General features: G+C 42.2%; 1 protein-coding gene across 1 annotated transcript in view; it reads right to left on the reverse strand.

Moving 5' to 3' along the window:
* The window catches only part of NBAS (neuroblastoma amplified sequence), a 1239997-nt gene that overhangs the window by 1187118 nt on the left and 33036 nt on the right, over positions 1 to 19843 (reverse strand). The window contains exons 3-4 of the mRNA XM_029595926.1: positions 17029 to 17065; positions 6731 to 6808 (exon numbers count right to left, since the gene is read on the reverse strand). Of these exons, the coding sequence (XP_029451786.1) occupies positions 6731 to 6808; positions 17029 to 17065 (115 nt within the window). The remainder of the gene's footprint in view (positions 1 to 6730; positions 6809 to 17028; positions 17066 to 19843) is intronic.

Raw genomic sequence — 19843 nt, forward strand, 5'->3', positions numbered from 1 at the left:
AGCAAGCAATCATGGTCAGGTCCAGCCAAGCGGTCATTCCTACTAGGCCACACTTTCAATTGTGCCTACAATTATGGATTATAGGCTTGCTAGCATTCAAAAGCAGACCTTTTCCTGAATATAGCTCTCTTTGGTATTTGCTTCCTTTTAATATTTGAATTTACTTGAATTTATTTATTTTATTTGAAAACTTTTTTATACCGACATTCATTAGCATATCACATTGGTTTACAGTCTACAGGGCGATTAAACAAGGATTAGAAAGGAAAAATAAAGTTACATGTAACAGGGAGATGAAGGAACGAGGTGGGAGAGGAGAGGAAGTGAAAGGGTCCAGCGGACCAGAGAAGGGATAGTAGAAGAGATTGATAGATTAACTATTTACAAGATTCTGCATTAAACTAAGTTCAGAGTTAACTGAATGTTAGCTAGATTAGGCATCGGGGTTCGTTAGAGGGGGGAAAGGGTGTGTTTTTTTGGGAGGAAGGAAGATGCTTTTTTTTTTAATTTTTAATTTTTTTTTTTAATTACTGAAATTTTTCATTTCAATGAAGATAAGGCAATTGCAACATTTAAAACAGATCAAATTATATTCAACAATTAAAATAAAAGAAAACAAAAAATTAAAATTAGAACCCATTCCCTAAAACATCCAAAAACCCTCAGCAATAAAATAACAATTAAAACAGTAGATTGTAGGAAAGTGGAGAACGGATCCTTTGTGGAGGCTTTTACCAGATTCTGTTTTGGTGTTCTTATCTTCGTTATATACAATGTGGTCAACCCTTCGGTCAGCCACAAGATAACCCTACATTCCTGCCTATTAGTAATAACAGCATGGTGGGAGTTTCCATTCCCTTTCACACGCTCCTATAAACTTGACTGTGATTGGCTATCCTTAGGGCACTAGGGGGAGTTCATGGTCATGGTCATGGTCATTTTTAGTTGGCTCTTGCAGAAGTAAGAGTTATTTTCCTTTTCCCCTGCTGAGTTGGGGCCCTTTAACCCAACTTGGTGTTTTTCTGCATTCAGAGGGGATTCCTCATCAATGCACTCCCTGCCTGAGGTGCTCTGCCTCATTTTTGGAAGCAAGATTTTGGTCAGATTTTGGCTAAGTGTTTTTCATTCTGGGGAATACCCTGTATCCTTTGGAGCGGGGAAACCCCCCCCCCCCCCCTCCAATCCAAGAACAGAGGTTGGAGACCTGTGAGCTACCCATCTACTCCCTAGAGGAAGCAAGAACAACAACATTATGCAGCGTGAGATATTTGGACTTAGAGTAATTTGGATTTTTTTCCCCTTTTTGTTCATGTGGAGCTTTTTTTCCCCACCCCTTCTCACAACTTGGAGTCAGGAGAGTGAGAACTATGTTTCCAGTCTTGAACAATCAGACTTTGCCCCCCAGAGAAGTCACACAGAATTGAAAGACAGTGCTGGATGGAACATCAAGATCTGGAGACTCCCAACCGGATCTCCACCCCAAAGGGACCAGGACCCAGGCTGTGGGCAAGAAACAGAACTTTGGATTCGGGTAGAATTTTGGTGTGCGTTTAGGTTTCCCCAATAGGATTCCCTCTATACTCCGGGCTGTTTGTACACACTTACTAGGAAAAGGTGGCAAGCTTCCCCCCAGGAGCTGAAAAGCCAGACACAGGCACCCCAGCAGAGAGACTGTGTAAATAGTTCTAATGTACAGTTTCAGTTGTAAAAAGAATACTGGACTATGTTTGACGTTTAGGAAATAATCAGTAAAACTTTATTTGAACACCCAGACTGTGTCCAGCCTGTCTGTCCCTGAGAAAATACAGTACCAGAGAGATCACTCCATCAACTGGGCCAAGGAGGATTTCCTTCCCCCCACAGCATGAGCTCCCACCCCATGGGATATGAGAAAGAGGGAATATGATGCAGAGAGTAGCCCCGAAAAATAAATACTTTTATGGCCCTAGGAGAAACAGCAAATCCCCAAATTAAAGGTTACATTGTATAGGTTTTTTTTTCTTATGTATATATTACTGATTTTTGTTTTACTCCGTTTTTAATATGTTGTTCCTCACTTACAGGCAGATACAGAAAAACCCACGGGAAAGCCAGTGAGTGCCCAGGCCACTCTCCTGGGCGCTCGATTCAGAAAAAAATATGTAAATGAGGGCCCGCGGTAAAAGGAGGCCCTAGGGACACTAGCGCGTCCCTAGCACCTCCTTTTTGACAGAAGAGGCAGCTGTCAGCGGGTTTGACAGCAGACGCTCAATTTTACCAGCATCAGTTGTCAAACCCGCTGACAGCCACGGGTTCGGAAAATGGATGCCGGCAAAATTAAGCATCCATCTTCCAACCCACGGGCTGATTTTTAAATTTTTTTTTATTTTTTTTATTTTTGGGGCTTCCGACTTAATATCGCTATGATATTAAGTCAGAGGGTGTACAGAAAAGCAGTTTTTTCTGCTTTTCTCTACACTTTCCCGGTGCCGGCCGAAATTAACTCCTGCCTTTGGCAAGCGTTAATTTCTGAGAGTAAAATATGCGGCTTCACTGCACATTTTACTTTCTGTATCGCGCAGGAATGACTAATAGGCCCATCAACATGCATTTGCATGTTGCGGGCGCTATTAGTTTCGGGGGGGTTAGCTGCGCATTTTCCACACGCTATTACTCCTTACTGTATAAGGGGTAAAAATAGCGTGTCAAACACGTGGCCAAACGGGGGTTACAGTGCGCTCAGCCTGAGCGCACTTTACTGCATCGGCCCGTTAGAATTTACATTCAGTATTTTTAGCAAGTAATAAAAGCTACCAAATAAACAGACTGTAGAAAATCCTCAAGGCTGTTTTTACTTTGACAATGTATCTAATTCCAGCAGTGCTAGTGCTTCATACTAATCTCAAGACAACCACAAAGCACTCAGTGTTATACTATAACTCACTGCAACAAACTACCGTACCTTTAGTGAAACTTTCCCTGATTTTCTCCCTTTTTTGGCTGCACTAGTGCTCTGCACTAGTGCTCTGCAGTAAGAAAGCAGAATCTCCCTTTACCTATTTTACTGCAGGGCTGCACTGGTATGAACAGCAGCTGTTCTACTCTCTGCATACTGTAGTTCCAGTTAGCTTACAATTTACCAAGGTATACAGGAAAACCTTGTGTAGCATGTTTAATTGTGAATTCACTTGTGGGCACAGGCAGAGCATCAAGTTTCCTGTGGCAGCTCAGTGGCAAATTCTACAGCAAGCATTCAATTCTGCTGCAAAGTTTCTGAAATTCTGGGGCTAATTTGTTTAAAATTGCATAGATTCACATATTTAATATAAATGTGATTTGACTTTTTAAAAATAAAGTCATTTTCTGACATCTCATGTGTCTGGGTAATTTTGTTCTTTGAGTGGTATTGGTTTGGGAGTGGAGGAGTTATGTTAGTAATCACCATTAGCATTACAGATAGGGTCTTGAGATTGGAGGAAAGAAGGAGAGAGAGGTAATCCAAGACTTGGTGGGGGGCAGGGTAGGAAGCTCCCCTCTATTACTCCCCCTCCCGACTGGCGCTAAGCTGCTTTCTCTCTTTGACACACACACACACACACACACACCTGTCCCTAACTGCCACTCTTAGCTATCCTAAGCCATTTCCCTCTCATCCCCAGCTTGTCCCCCTCATGAGCTCCCCCCATCCCATCAACTCCTCTCACCCTCCCTCCCACTAAATTTCACTCCTCCTCCCCCAACCCCAAATTCTCATTCATCTCACCTTCTTCCCCATCTTCTGCTAATTCTTACTCCTCTCAACTTTCATCCTCTTATGCCACCGGAGGCCTGACTGTAACCAGGTTTAAAGTAGCAGTTGGACCCTGGGTAGCAAAGGAGGATAATAAAATCCCGGATACTGCCACTAGCCACCCCCTTCTGCCAGAAAATGAGAGCAGAGGACTTTGTACACCTAGATATGCACACCCCCCTGCCTGGCAAGCTGCTGCTGCTCTTGCTTGGACCCGGCCCCAGCTCCTTCCACAACAAAGGCCAAATTTTGTGGCCCTTGCTACAGCACTGCGGGAGACCAGGCACCCTAGAAATACTAACTGCACAGCATACTACATATATATAACAGTTAAAGATGGGAAAAGCCCTTGGCTGTGCGTCCAGGATTAATTGGCACAGGAACCTGAGGGGAATTTGGGGAGGGAGGTTCTCTCCAATTTCCTAAGAATACAAAACATGATCTAATAAAGCGTGTACAGCTGAGGCACATTTGTCATGGTCTCACTACATAAGGTCTCTTTGTCCATAGTGTGACTTGGGCAGGAGAACACCCTTGCTCCAGCACATCGCCACTGCTTCTGCTCAGCTGATGCTCCTTCCCACCCGCTTCTGCTGTTGCCATAGGGAGAACACTGAGCTGCTGGCTTCCTCGGCCCATGCTCAGGCTCCCTGCGTACGTGCAGATGCACCCAGGTGCTGCAAATAGAGAAGAAGCTGAACAGGAAAAGGACAGCAGAAATTTAGAGAGGCCCTGAAGACCAAGACATGCAAGCATGGATTGAAAGCATGCTTGTTTGTTTACATTCGGGCTGATACAGTACAGTGCGCTCCGACGTCCAATGGCGGGTTAACAGTGCGCTCCGACAGAGCGCACCGTTAACCCGCCATTGGACGTGCGTTTTTGACGCGCTAGCGTTACCCCTTATTCAGTAAGGGGCTGAAAACGCGCGTCCAACCCCCCGAACCTAATAGCACCCGCAATATGCAAATGCATGTTGATGGCCCTATTAGGTTTTCCCACGCGATTCAGAAAACAAAATGTGCAGCCAAGCCGCACATTTTGCTTTCAGAAATTAGCGCCTACCCAAAGGTAGGCGCTAATTTCTTCGGGCACCAGGAAAATGTACAGAAAAGCAGTAAAAACTGCTTTTCTGTGCACCCTCCAACTTAATATCATGGTGATATTAAGTCGGAGGACCCGAAAGTTTCCAAAAGTAAAAAAAAAAAAAATTTGAAGTCAGCCCGCGGCTGTCGGGTCGAAAACTGGACACTCAATTTTGCCGGCGTCCGGTTTCCGAGCCCGTGGCTGTCAGCGGGCTTGAGAACAGACGCCAGCAAAATTGAGCGTCGGTTGTCAAACCCGCTGACAGCCATCGCTCCGGTCCAAAAGGAGGCGCTAGGGATGCACTAGGCCTCATTTGAATAGAGAATCGCACGCACAGGAGAGTGGACTTTACTGTATCGGCCAATATATTAGTAACAGGTAGAGGCTGAATGCTCAAGACTTTGTTGGGATTAGCTAGGAGTCTTGTCGTGGGGAGCTCTTAACACCTAGAAAGGAAAAGCAGTGCTGGGATGGGGGGACAGAGAACACACCAGTAAAAGGCTGAACAAGTCAGTCCACCAGGCCAGAAGGGCCATCACCATTCAGAAGCAGCTGGAGGTATCTGTAGGCATCTCTCCATGCCACACCTACCCACACCAGCATCAAGCTAGAGCCCTACACAACAGTCACTGTCAGCTGGAGCAGAGCAGCATCCCAGAGCTACAGGAATATACTAAAGGGAAATGTCATGACTAAATGTGCCATGTGGGAGCCAAGAATCAAGACAATGAAGGGTCAGCTCCATCTGTTGTGTTACTGTGTGTGTGAACTGCAAGTGCAAAATAAAGTTTGCTAGACCCACAGCTTTAGGGGCAAGGAGGAGAAAGTACTGCAAACATCTAACACTAGAAATAAGGCACGTTTTATACAACATAATCACACATACATAAAGTTAAAGTGTTCTATTTCCCATGAACCAAAGTGTAAGGTTGAAACAGTCTTTTTCTTTAGGATAGGTGACCATTTCTTGGAGGCTGCAAAAAAATCTCTCAGAGGAGAAGGAAATCACATTGCTGCATTCCTTGGTGAAAACAGTTCAGAAAACAGTCATGTAAGAAAACCCCCAGCTCTACAAACTGGAAATACACTGAAGTACTAGCAATTTTTCAGAATCATGAGGCTATTCTCTAGTACATGAGTTTCCCATCAAAAAATAATAGGGTCCGACGAGCAAGGGAATGAAGTCGCATGCCAAACCGTCGCTTTGCAAGGAGTTTCTAATTACGATCATTTATCATTACAAAAGTATCAGTCATCCGGGATCCTCTGTGCATGCGAGAGACCCTATTACTTCTGCATAAGGGAACTCCACGTAGCAGTCATCAGCGTAATGTGCGTCAGGAAAGAAGAATGACCAGCTTCTGCATATTAAAGACGTATCAATAATGCATAAACAAGAAATGGGCGTTCAAGGGTCACGCTGGCTAATACCTCAGAGAATGGAAAGAGCTATGACAGTACGTAAAAATAAAATAGGACTGCATAATAGTGCCAGCACCGCTATGACTAGTCTATCTGGTGGATCAATGTATGTACTAAATATTTGGGGTCTTTTCTGATATTTTCAATGAAAGGGCCTTCATTTTTTTGCATACTATGAAGAGTATACAGGCAAAGGCACAGTATATTGAAACAAATAAATATTCAGCATGCTGTAATAATGGAATGTTGCCTTACATCCAACCGCCATGAATGCTGTACAGCAGTGAGACATGAAGGAAAGAAAACCTAAGCTTCCCTAACTTGACTTGTCAACGTGCTTTCATCTTGTCTGAAAAAAAGTTAGTATATTGGGGGATTATGGGGGAATTCTTCACCCACATGTAATGGCTAACTCAGTCTGCTTACCAACAGAAAATAAAAATAAGGCATTACCTTGCAAGTACCAGATGCCAGTTGATCTGCTTACTGACCAGACGAACAAGTCCAAGGGGCAGCAAAAACTTAGCAGGGCTGCATTAACAGAAAGGCATATGTTAGAAAGTGAAATGGAATGAACTGCACACCATCCTTAACATACAGAAGGCCATTTTCTATGGGCAAAAAAGCGCAGATTCATGTAAATCAACTGCCTGAAAATTGTTCGACAGCACGTGTGCCTTTAGCGCCACGTAGAGAAGCCATTCCCAGGGAAGCATTTAGGTTGGGGGTGAAGGAGGGGAGGAAAACGTCCGTTCGTAGATGGCACTTTCAAATCTCCATGCGTACTTTTCAGGCAGACTTCTACCCACTCAAAAAGCAGATGCAAGCGAGCGCATCTACTGTATTAGCTGTGGCAATTTTCAAAGAAAAATACACGTGTACTTTCCCTTTCAAAATTAGTGCCTAGCCTACAGATATAAAGTATGCATAGTCTTTGTTAAATGTGGACAGTTTGACAACTGCCCTTCTCCCCTACAAATAACCAGGCATTTATGAGGGAAACAAAGCCTACACACTCCTCTATAAATATTTTCTTTACCGCAAGTTGTCACCTTCTAAAATATTTTCCATGCATTACTAAACCGAGCCACAATAGGACAGACCTGATGGTTAAAACCATTAACCTCCTGGGGCAAAAAGTAAATTAAAAAAAAAAAACTCAGTGTAAAAGGCTTAGATGACAGACTAACTAATCAAAGTGACAACACTAAGACAGAAATGACAGAGTGCCATGGCAAAACTCAATGAGCAAATGATAAGGAGAGGGGAATTTTTTGAAACCAAAGTTCTTAGGAGACCGGGAAATACTTTTTTTTTTGCTTTTGCTTTTTTTAAATCTTATTTTCTCTTTATTTCTTCTACAATCCAGCAGGGGGGCCTTGGTTCAGAAGCAGATCCTCCAACCATGACTTCAACAGTGGCTCCTCTGCCCACACCCAACCCTATGGAAGCTACTTGCCAGGCCTAGGGGGCCTGGCCATTGGCTCTACCTCTTCCTCCACCCAGGCCTCAACTAGGCAGAAAGTGCCAAAACAAGTTTTAGAGGCTTGCATTTTTGACAGCCCTGAGGATTTTATTTTATATTTAATTAAGGCTGAAGAGGACAGGTACTGAGCCAACCAGAGGCAAATGCTGGCCATAATGATCTTAACAATACAGGTGAAAGACTGTCTGCAGAAAGCAATTACTTTGCAATAGTGGCTCAGTGCAAGCAAAACAAAATTACAGCGAGTATTTTCCCACCTCACAATACTAAATTGCAAGCCCTAAAAAGAAAGACAGGAAATGTACATGCGAAAACCATTTACGATCAACTCGAGACAGCAGCAGCAACAGTGATTCTAGTCCCGAAAGCACAACACTTTCTCTACAATAGACAAGAAGTCAGCTGATGGATTATGTTATTGAATTCAGTGTTACTTTTCCTTCTTCCAGAATAGCAGCTTAAGAGTAGCTGTAATCAAAATTACAGTCTCAGCTATCCAGGACAGCTTTTTGACTGTTTCAAAGCACCTGCTACACTTCTGAAATGAAAAGGTGCTCGTTGCCACTGCTTAAGTAGCGCATCTAATTCAACCTCTGGCATCTTGCAGCATTTCACAAATATGCACTCTGTCACTGAACGCTACTTCAAGAACATAACAAATGTCAAACCATCGCAGTGCACTTGTCACTTCACTAGCCAAGCCCAGGAAGAAATGTGCTTTGCACATTTAAAAAATAAAAAAAAAGGTCCCAAATAACCTACGCAGATACAGTAACTACTATTTTTTTCAAACTTATATTCCCAAAAAGAAAACACAAAGCTGTTTACATCCAAAAAGAGTGCAATACATCAATCCAACATATAATAAATAAAATAATAAAAATACATATTCTTAATAAAGACCCTATTCTCTCTAAAATGGGGATAGATACCCATTACCAATCAAGCTCGCAACTTAGGAGATATTGTCTCCAATTTGTCTATGTCTATCAATATTGCTAAAGTTGTTAAAACATCCTTTTACGAACTCAACCTTCTCAAAAGATTAAAGCCTCTATTATACCCTGCTGATTTCAGATCTGTTCTACAAGCTCTTATGCTTTCTCGACTAGATAACTACAATTCATTATATATATAGGCTTCCCAGACTCATCGATTCATCTGTTACAATTAATTCAAAATGCTGCAGCCAGTCTCCTTACATATGTCAATTAGAGAACACATTACCTCAGTCCTCCTTGATCTTCACTGGCTCCCAATCCGACAACATATCCACTACAAAAGTTTGATGTTGATCTTCAATTTAATCCATAACCCCTCTACCGTCTGGCTATGCACCTCTTTATGATTATATCAATCCCCACGCGCCAATTACGTTCAGCTGATAAAAACCTCCTTCAGATCCCAACAGTTAAAATAGCTAGGCTCAACCTAACGAGAAAGTGAGCTCTCTCAGTAGCAGGTCCATCTCTTTGGAACTCTATTCCAGCAACCATAAGACTCCTGACCAACCCCAAAGAATTCAGAAAAAAATGAAAAACCCATCTATGGTCCATCACCTTCAATACATCACACTCCAATTGATCCTATTCTTATGGTATGTATTTTAAATGTATACCCAGTCCTATTTATTTATTTATTAGCTTTTATATACCGACATTCAACACGTTATCACATCGGTTTACAAAGAACAAGTTTAAAAAAAGGTAACAGTGCAACAGGTTATAACAAATGGGAAAACGAAACAGGGGGATATAGATTTATAAGGCAAATAAAGAAAAATTTGAGAAGCAAATAAATTAGGTAAAGAAAAACTCGAGAGGGTGTTTTTTCTTATATTCATTTAGGAATGTGGAGGATAGGCATGCTGTGTTATTTTAATCACACAGGATGGATGTAGGAGTGCATTGGATAGAAAAGAGGAGGATTGGAGATTGTGTATATCGTGGAGGAGATGGGTTGGTGAGTATAGTAAAGGGTTAGTAGGTGAGTGAAAAGGGAAGGGGAAGGAATGGCTCTGAGTGAGTTGAGTGGTGATTGTTCTCATGATATTGTAAAAGCTTTTTGGAAGAGCCAAGTTTTTAGTTTCTTTTTGAAAGTTTGAGATGTTGGCTCAAGTCTTAGGTCAGTGGGGAGGGTGTTCCATAGAGGTGGTCCTGCTATGGAGAAGGCACGTTCTTTGGTTGAGTTGTGGCGGGTTAGTCTTGGGGAAGGAGTTGTGAGAAGACCGGTATTTGTAGAGCATAAATTTCTTAGTGGGTTTTGAAAATGAAGTATGATTTTCATCCATTCAGTTTTGTTGTTGAATAATGCTTTGTGGATGAGAGTTAAGGTTTTGTATAGTATTCTGTAGTATATTGGTAAATAATGTAGTTCCTTGAGAACTGGGGTGATGTGGTCAGACCTTTTGCTGTTGGAAAGTGATCTTGCTGCTGCATTTTGTAGGAGTTGGAGTGGTTTTAGAGTTGAAGTTGATAGACCTAGGAGTATTGCATTGCAATAGACTATTTTTGAAAACAGGAGGGCTTGCAAAGCTATTCTGTAGACCTCAGAGTGTAGGAGGGGCTTGATCCTCTTTAAGACTTTGAGTTTGAAGAAACCTTCTTTTATTGTGTTGTTAATATGCTTGAGGTTTAGTTCATGGTCTAATGTGATTCCTAGATCTTTTGCAGTGAGGATAATTTCTTTGTTATGCAGTTATTGAGTTGGGGGGTCATGTATGGGTGAAGCTTTGTTGCATATATAGAGAATCTCAGTTTTGTTATGGTTGAGTGCGAGGGCCATTTTTGTTAGTAGTTGCTGGATTGTTTTGAGGTGGGTGCTCCAGATGTTTAGTGTATTAGCCAAGTTGTCATTTACTGGGAGGAGAATTTGGACATCATCAGCATATATGTAGTAATTCAGTCCGAGATCTGAAAGGAGTTTGCATAGAGGTAGAAAGTAGATATTGAACAGGGTGGATGATAAATGAGGATCCCTGCGGGACACCATATGGAAGGGGTATTTGTCTGGATTCTGTGTTATTGGTTCTGACTATATATGATCTGTTAGATAGGTATGATGTGAACCAGCTGATGGTGGTGCACATAATCCAGTTTCTCTTAATCTGTTTAGGAGGATGTCATGATTGATGGTATCAAAAGCTGCAGATATATAAAGAAGTATGAAAAAGAATTTTTGGCCGCTGTCAAGACCTTTGAGGATTGTGTCTGTGAGAGATAGCAGAAGGGTTTCCATACTGAGGGTGCTCCTAAATCCATGTTGTACTGAGAAAAGTATCTTATGATTTTCTAAATGGTCTGAGAGTTGTTGATTGACAATTTTTTCTAGTTTTTTGGCTATAAAGGGAAGGTTGGAAATGGGTCTGAAGTTAGCGACATCGGTTTGATCAAGATGGGGTTTTTTTGAGTGTTGGTTTAATAACAGCACATTTTAATTTTTCCGGGAAGATGCCCTCATTTAGAGAAAGATTTATTATGTCTGCAATTGGTCTGGAGATGATATTGGAAACTAGTTTAAGTGTTTTAATGAAAACTTTTGAGTATTTATGTTTTTAATTATGCATGTTTGCATTATGTAAACCACCTAGATCTCACTTTGTATATAAAAGATTTTAAATAAACAAACCACATCATAGCTTAAAAAAACAAAAAAAACGCACCTCAATTAATACAATAAATTCTCCATTACATCAATTTTATAAAAGTATTCTTGGAATACCTGGATTTCCTTTAAAAAAAATCCATATAAAAAAGGGCTGCCATGCTCACAGCAGTAGTACCAACTACATTCTTGAAAACAACTCTAACCTTTGGTACGGTTGCTTGCATTTTCAGTCTTAATCTTAGCTCTGCATTCTGTGTGTTCACACATTATTTCTTATATTTTCACACAGTTTGAATAGAAGGCAAGCATGGCCTTGGTCATTAAGAAACCCCACTCCCTCAATTCACTTTGCAGTTTGTGCTAACGCTTCACATGTTATCAGGGTAAAGTCTGGAAGGGGTCAGAACAGAAGCATCCCAGAGCACAGAGATTCAGAATCCCAATCATTTCATGCAGCTGCTGAGAGTAAATTCTGAAGCTAAAGTTAATTGTAGCGTACAGATTCTGTGGCATGTCTTCCAAATTTGCCTGACGACCAGGTGCCAAAAAAATTAAAAAAAATTGAGTCAACTTTGTGGAAAATCTTATTTTTCCAATATTTCATTCAATGAAATCTACCTTTGTTGCGTGAATAACTATTCAATTTACTTTTCTCAATTTGTTTCCCCCATTGTACTTGTCATTACTTTTCTCCATACCCCCTACTATCCTGTCTTAACCCCTCACACTCTCTCACTGCAGCCCAGATCCTCCCGTTCCCAGCATCCAGGTGAACAGTACAAGCTACTTTAATCCATTAATAGAATCCTAAAGACACAGAACAGACTACTGAATATGGTCTATCTGAAAAAGGAAGAAAGTGATAAACTCTAAAGGTTAGAGGATGTAAATGAGAAAAGCATTTAAGAGGGTAACTTGCTGGTGCAGCAGTTACTACCCTTAGCAGAAGGCATGAAAATGACTACCCTAACCAACACGCCTAGATGCTTTTAATGCAACTGCAACATTGCTCCTCGCTCAGATGGCAGAGGGGAGAAGAGGAAATGGATTCAGACGACAACAGAGGGCCCCAACTACCACGGTCTGGAATACTGAAACGCAAAGAAGGGAAAAAGGACAGGACTGCTTCCTCGGCCAAGTTCTAAAGGAAATGAAAAATGCGAGCATGGAGGAAACTTGCTGGTACGGCAGTTACTACCCTTAGCAGAAGGCATGGGGATTACTACCCTTAAATCAATAAGCCTTGATGCTTTTAATGCAACTACGAATAATATATAGTACGTTAGCTTCTCTGAAAATTACTTCTAATAGTGATAGTCAGTATTTATTTTTTTATTTATTTAAGGCTTTTATATACCGACTTTCTTGATACAAATCAAATCAATTCGGTTTACAATGAACTAAGTAGAATATACAATTAACCAATCAACAAGAGATACAGAGCATACAGTTACATTATAACAAGGAAGCCTTAACTTGGAGTAGGAAAATAAAGAAGGGGTGAACGGAGCAATAAATATATAAAGTGCAATAAAATAGAATAAATACTATTTTATTTATGAGTGATTTAGTGACTTTCATATCATCCTGCATATCATCCTGCATCCTGCAGATCTTTTGGCATCTGAGAGTCACTAAATCAGTCATATGAAGTTCAAATCATATATATGAAGTTCAAATTCGGTACTTACTATCACTATTAGAAGTAATTTTCAGAGAAGCTAACGTACTATATATTATTCATTGTTGTTTTCGTTGGTTTAGAAATAAGGTTGGAGTCTTGTCAATACTTTAATGCAACTACAACATTGCTCCCCACTTCAATGGCACGGGGAGAAGGAGAATTGGATTCAGTTAACAACCAAGAGTGCCCAACTTCAATGGTGTGGGGTACTGAGATGCAGATATAAGGGAAAAAGCACAGGACTGCTTCTAAGCCAAGTCCATAAGCAAAGTATGTCAAGCAGCACTGTCTGAATTTTCAATAAAGCTCATCACCCAGTCAAAAATGTTGATAGCTCCAGTGTTTATGGGTTATCATAAGGGTTGGGGATAACTGCACAGAGCAGCAGTTACTATCCTTAAGAGAAATATGGGAGTAATCTGCACAGAGTAGTAGTTAATATCTTAAGAAGTTTGCTGGGCAGACTGAATGGACCGTTTGGTCCTTTTTCTGCCATAATTTCTATGTTTCGAGTTGTATACAGGTAGTTATCCAATAATACTGGGACAATGAATTTCTCTCATTTCCTTTAAACCAGATGCTGATCAAATTTTCACTATTTTGTTTGAAGGCTCATGGACTGCCCCTACAAGCCATCGCTATCACCTCCACAGCCAGCACACACTGGCCAGCCGTTGCCATCCTTGGTGCAGCAAAATGCCGCCAACTCTTCCTGCAGCAGGAGGAGTCCAACCACTATGCAGAAAGACGCCACCAACTTTTCCTGAGGCAGGAGGCTGTCAACCACCATGCAGCAGGATGCCATCAGCTCCTACCTCCTCCAGCACTCCTTCCAACAAAAGAAAATAGGATAAAGCATAAGCGTTGGCAAGTTAAATGTAAGACATTGATAAGACAGTCTAAGAGAGAATTTGAAAAGAAGTTGGCCGTAAAGGCAAAAACTCACAGTAAAAACGTTTTTAAATATATCCGAAGCAGAAAGCCTGCAAGGGAGTCAGCTGGACTGTTAGATGATCAATGGGTTAAAGGGGCACTTAGAGAAGATAAGGCCATCGTGGAAAGATTAAACAATCTTTTTGCTTCGGTGTTTACTGAAGAGGATGTTGGGGAGATACCAGTTCCAGAGAAGGTTTTCATGGGTAATGATTCAGATTGTCTAATCCAAATCACAGTAAACCTAGAAGATGTGGTAGGCCTGATTGACAAACTGAAGAGTAGTAAATCACCTGGACTGGATAGTATACACCCCGGAGTTCTGAAGGAACTCAAAAATGAAATTTCAAATCTATTAGTAAAAATGTGTAACCTATCATTAAAATCATCCATTGTACCTGAAGACTGGAGGGTGGCTAATGTAACCCCAATATTTAAAAAGGGCTCCAGGGGTGATCGGAGAAACTACAGACCAATTAACCTGACTACAATGCCAGGAAAAATAGTGAAAGTGTTCTAAAGTTCAAAATAACAGAACATAAAGAAAGATATGGGTTAATGGAACAAAGTCGGCATGGCTTTACCCAAGGCAAGTCTTGCCCCATAAACCTACTTCACTTTTTTGAAGGCGATAATAAACATGTAGATTAAGGTGAATAGGTACATGTAGTATATCTGGATTTTCAGAAGGCATTTGACAAAGTTCCTCATGAGAGGCTTCTAGGAAAAGTAAAAAGTCATGGGATAGGTGGCGATGTCCTTTCATGGATTACAAACTGGTTAAAAGACAAGAAACAGAGAGTAGGATTAAATGGACAATTTTCTCAGTGGAGTGCCTCAGGGATCTGTACTGGGCCCTGTGCTTTTCAATCTACCTTATAAATGGCCTGTGACCGACGGCCCGCAAATGCGCAGTAGAGCGCAGCTCTACTGCGCATGTGCGGGCAAGGACGTCGATCAGGAAAAAAAAAATGGCGGTGGGGCCGCAGGAGCGGAAGGAGAAGCAGCGGCGCCGCGCGCGCGCGGTGCCGCTGCTTCTCCTCCCCAGATCTGCCGGCAGATCTCGGGGGGGGGAGGGTGTCACTCCCGCGCCCCCCGAGATCTGCCGGCAGGAGCGGGAGGAGAAGCAGCGGCGCCGCGCGCGGTGCCGCTACTTCTCCCCAGATCTGCCGGCAGATCTCGGGGGGGGGGGGGGGTGTCACTCCCGCGCCCCCCGAGATCTGCCGGCAGGAGCGGGAGGAGAAGCAGCGGCGCCGCGCACGCGCGGTGCCGCTACTTCTCCTCCCCAGATCTGCCGGCAGATCTCGGGGGGGGGGGTGTCACTCCCGCGCCCCCCCCCCGAGATCTGCCGGCAGATCTCGCGGGGGTCACTGCCGCGCGGCGGGGAGTGACACCCCCCCCCGAGATCTGCCGGCAGGAGCGGGAGGAGTCAATGGAGCCGGGTGAGGGTTGCGGGAAGTCGCGCTTACGGCGCCGGGAGGAAATGGAGGTGGGTGAAGGGAGGGACTGAGTGGGAGGGAGGGAGAGGGGGACTGAGTGAGTGGGAGGGAGAGGGGGGACTGAGTGGGAGGGAGTGAGGGAGAGGGGGGACTGAGTGAGGAGAGGGAGGGTGGAGAGGAGTGGGTGGGGGAGGGGGTGGTGAAGAGTGAGGGGAGAGAGAATGAGGGGGAGGTGAGAGACAGAGGGATGTAGCCCGTTTTAACGGGCTTTACGGCTTGTATATTTATAAATGATCTGGAAAGGACTACAACGAGTGCAGTAATCAAATTTGCAGATGATACAAAATTATTTAGAGTAGTTTAATCACAAGCGGATTGTGAAATTGCAGGAGGACCTTGTGAGACTGGAAAATTGGACATCCAAATGGCAGATGAAATTTAATATGGATAAGTGCAAGGTGATGCATATAGGGAAAAATAACCCATGCTATAGTTACACGATGTTAGATTCCATATTAGAAGCTACCACCCAGGAAAGAGATCTAGGCGTCATAGCAGATATTACATTGATATCGTCGGCTCAGTGTGCTGCGGCAATCAAAAAAATGAAAACATTGTTAGGAATTATTAGGAGGGGAAACGAAAATGTCATAATGCCTCTGTATCACTCCATGGCGATACCGCACCTTGAATATTGTGTACAATTCTGGTCGCCGCATCTCAAAAAAGATATAATTGTGATGGAGAAGGTACAGAGAAGGGCGACCAAAATGATAAAGGGGATGGAACAGCTCCCCTATGAGGAAAGGATGAAGAGGTTAGGGTTGTTCAGCTTGGAGAAGAGACAGCTGAGGGGGGGATATGATAGAGGTGTTTATAATCATGAGAGGTCTAGAATGGGTAAATGTGAATTGGTTACTTACTCTTTTGGATAATAGGACTAGAGAGCACTCCATGAAGTTAGCTTGTAGCACATTTAAAACTAAATCGGAGAAAATTCTTTTTCACTCAATGCACAATTAATTAATTTGTTGGATGTGGTTAGTGCAGTTAGTGTAGCTGGGTTTAAAAAAGCTTTGGATAAAGTTCTTGGAGAAGTCCATTACCTGCTATTAATCAAGTTGACTTAGAAAATAGCCACTGCTATTACTAGCATCAGTAGCATGGGACAGACTTAGGGCTGGATTTTTAAACATACGCGCGCGGGGCACATTTGTGCGTGGTACCCGGCGCGCACAAATGTACACCTGATTTTATAACATGCACGCACAGCCACGTGCATGTTATAAAATCCGGGGTCGGCGTGCGCAAGGGGGTGCACACTAGTGCACCTTGCACGCGCTAAGCCCTAGGGGAGCTCCAATGGCTTTTCCCGTTCTCTCCGAGGCCGCTCTGAAATCAACCCGAGGGAAACAAAGGTTGGTATAGGTGAATCTCTAGACCCATCTCTGCCTCTCCAAGGTCTGCCTTCTAGCAGTGAGAACCTGCAGGGCTCCTCCTTGCAGGTAGAATCAAACTCACCCCAAACCAAGGATCCACAGATATAACACAAACCATATGAAAAGCAAATAAGACCCTGGGTTAACAGGAGAATCATACCCACCTGTACCAGAGGTACTGCAATATGAATAATGCTGGGCCTGTAAGAAAGAGAAAACCTAAGTTAGTCTTTCATAAAAGCCTTCCAAAAATCAATCCAAGGGAAGACATTATTTGTGAAATTATCGCAGCTATGCAGCAAGCCTTGAGCTCTTATGTTTGTTGGCTAACAAATTTTTACTGACAAGCAACGACCCAGCAACAGAGTGGCAGATGCAGATATAGATATATCTATATCTCTATATCTATAGATATATCTAGAGAGAGAAAAATGGCAAATTCCCTTGCATCAACACTTATAAAATATGGAAGGGCTCTGCATTCAGCTATTCTGTGATTTTCACGAGTTGGTTTTCAACAACACAATCGTATTTTAACATTGATAACAGCAACAGGGAAAACCTACACACACAAACAAATGCAGAAAATAGAAATAAAGCAAATAAAAGAAATGTATATATCCAGTTACAAATTCAATTGTCTTCTTGTGTAATTTTACTGATCATCCAGCAAGCTCACAAGATGCGGAGGAGAGGGGAGGGACCCCACAAATGAGGGAGAGAGAGGTGTTTAGAAGCTGATCCCTTATTTCCAATGGGGGTCAAGGGTTACTAATTTGGTGTGTAGACAGTTGGGTTTTTCAAGGTTAAGAGTGGTTAAGGTTAAAGGAAAAAAAGAAGAATGTTTCTATAATACTAAGGACTGGAATGTGGATATGCTTATGCCTGATATTGGTAATGGATATGATTTGGGGTGTGAAATATAATGCTGCTTGTTCTTGATTATTTGTATGGTCTGTGGCACAAGTAAACTTGATTTTGTTTAATATGCAATGGTTGGCTTCTCCTATAAAACAGAAGAGGCTTTATAAGTATCTCAAAAAACCGCACACACACACACACATAGCGATTCTGCAAGAGACTCATTTAACTGCTAAGGAGCACAATAAATTACAGAGGAACTGGTTGGGACAGATCGGGTATACTTCATAGAAATTGAATGGTCACGGGGTATGTATTTTAATTCATAAAGCCCTCCCACTGACAATCCATAAAATTCAGGCGGACGCGGGGGGGGGGGCAGAATTATCTTTATGGAGTGCACCATATATGTGAGAAAGATAGACCTGATTAATGTTTATGGTCCCAATTCAGGGCTGGACAGTTTTTACAGGAAACTGACAAAGGATATTTCTGCTTTTTTCCACCCAGTATACAGTGGCTGAAGATGTCTGGAATGTCTGCCTGACCCCCACAGTCTGACAAGAGCCACAGTGTAGCAGGCCATGTAGAGCACAAAGGAGGACTTACATTTTTAATGAAGTCCATGGGCTTGCAGCAAAACCCTCCGGGAGGAATTATACAAATTTCTCCTCCACACATCATGTGTACAGCACACAGACTACTTCCTAGGCTCAGAATGGCTAGTCCACACCATTGGGGTTACTGATATTCTGTCAGCTGCTTTTTCAGATCACAGCCTTGTTCTCTTACCCTGGATGACTGGGCTATCTGGCTGAGAAAGAAGACACATGGAAACAATCTTTCCCTGTTAGGAGAGATGATTTTATTGAACTAGTACACAACATGATAAAAAGAGTTCTTCGAGTTTCACTTTTTTTTTTTTTTTTGAAGACTATACCCCAGTCCTGCTGCAGGAAACTTTCAAAGCGACCCTGCAAAGGAAAATTATAGGCTACGCTAGCTATATTAAAGATGAAATGTAAAGGGAGAATTGTCGCTCAGTAGGAAAATTCAGGAGTTAGAAAATGTGCATAAAATAAATTGCTCTAGGAAAGACTGGAGGGAATTACAAAAATGCAGGGCTGCAATAAGTAGTTTACAAGTAACACAAGGTTAAAAATCCTATTTCTCAAACATAAAATTTATGAACATGGAAATAAAACAACAGCTTTTACGGCAAGGATGCTGAGGCAAAAAATGAGCTAGCAATATTACTGGTATTCGCAACCCCGCAGGGACACTTACCTATCAAATGAAGGCTATTAATCGCACCTTTGCCACCTTTTTTAAAAACTGTGCTCTACAAAGGAAGAGATGTCAGTGGCTGAACTTAATGCTTACTTGAGCGGCATTCTCCTCCCTCAGGTGCAAAATAAAAAGCTTATTGCCCCTATTATGCTCGAGAAGATTCAAATGGCTGTGGCAGAATTAGCCATGGCAAATGCCCTGCTTCCAATGAGTATCATTTAGACTTTTATAATTTATTTATTTTTTTTTTTTTTTAAATCTCAGATATATAATGTATTCCAGTACCTGCAGGCAAATCCTAGTTGCCATCATAGAATGACAAGAGGCCACCACTGTGGTGTTCCCTAAAAAAGGGAAAGGATACCATGGCCCTGAGGTCATACCGATCTATAATCAATGCAGATATTAAAATTTTATCCAAAATTCTGCAATTGCATCAAGAAAAAAATCATGTTAAATCTTATACTTCTAGACCAGACTGGCTTTAAGAAAGGGAGCCTATCTATGGCCAGCACTAAAAGAGTATTTAATATCCTGTCCCTAGCTCAATCCAGAGCTATTGCAGCCCTAGAGGCAGAAAAAGCTTTTGATCATCTCCACTGACCTTTTTTTCTATTTTTGAGAAACATGGAATAGACCCTCAATTTGTCACATGGATGCGTTACTAGGGACCTTGCAGATCCCTTCCCAATCCTGAGGAGCATCAGGCAGGTGTGTCCGCTAATGTCTCTGCTGTTTGATTTGGCTATTGAAGCCTTTGCATATGTAATCCAGATTGACATTTCAATAAACGGGATTTAAATTTGTCAGCAGGACACATAAAATCTC

Source organism: Rhinatrema bivittatum, chromosome 3 (genome assembly GCF_901001135.1).
Source record: "Rhinatrema bivittatum chromosome 3, aRhiBiv1.1, whole genome shotgun sequence".
Lineage (NCBI taxonomy): Eukaryota > Metazoa > Chordata > Amphibia > Gymnophiona > Rhinatrematidae > Rhinatrema > Rhinatrema bivittatum.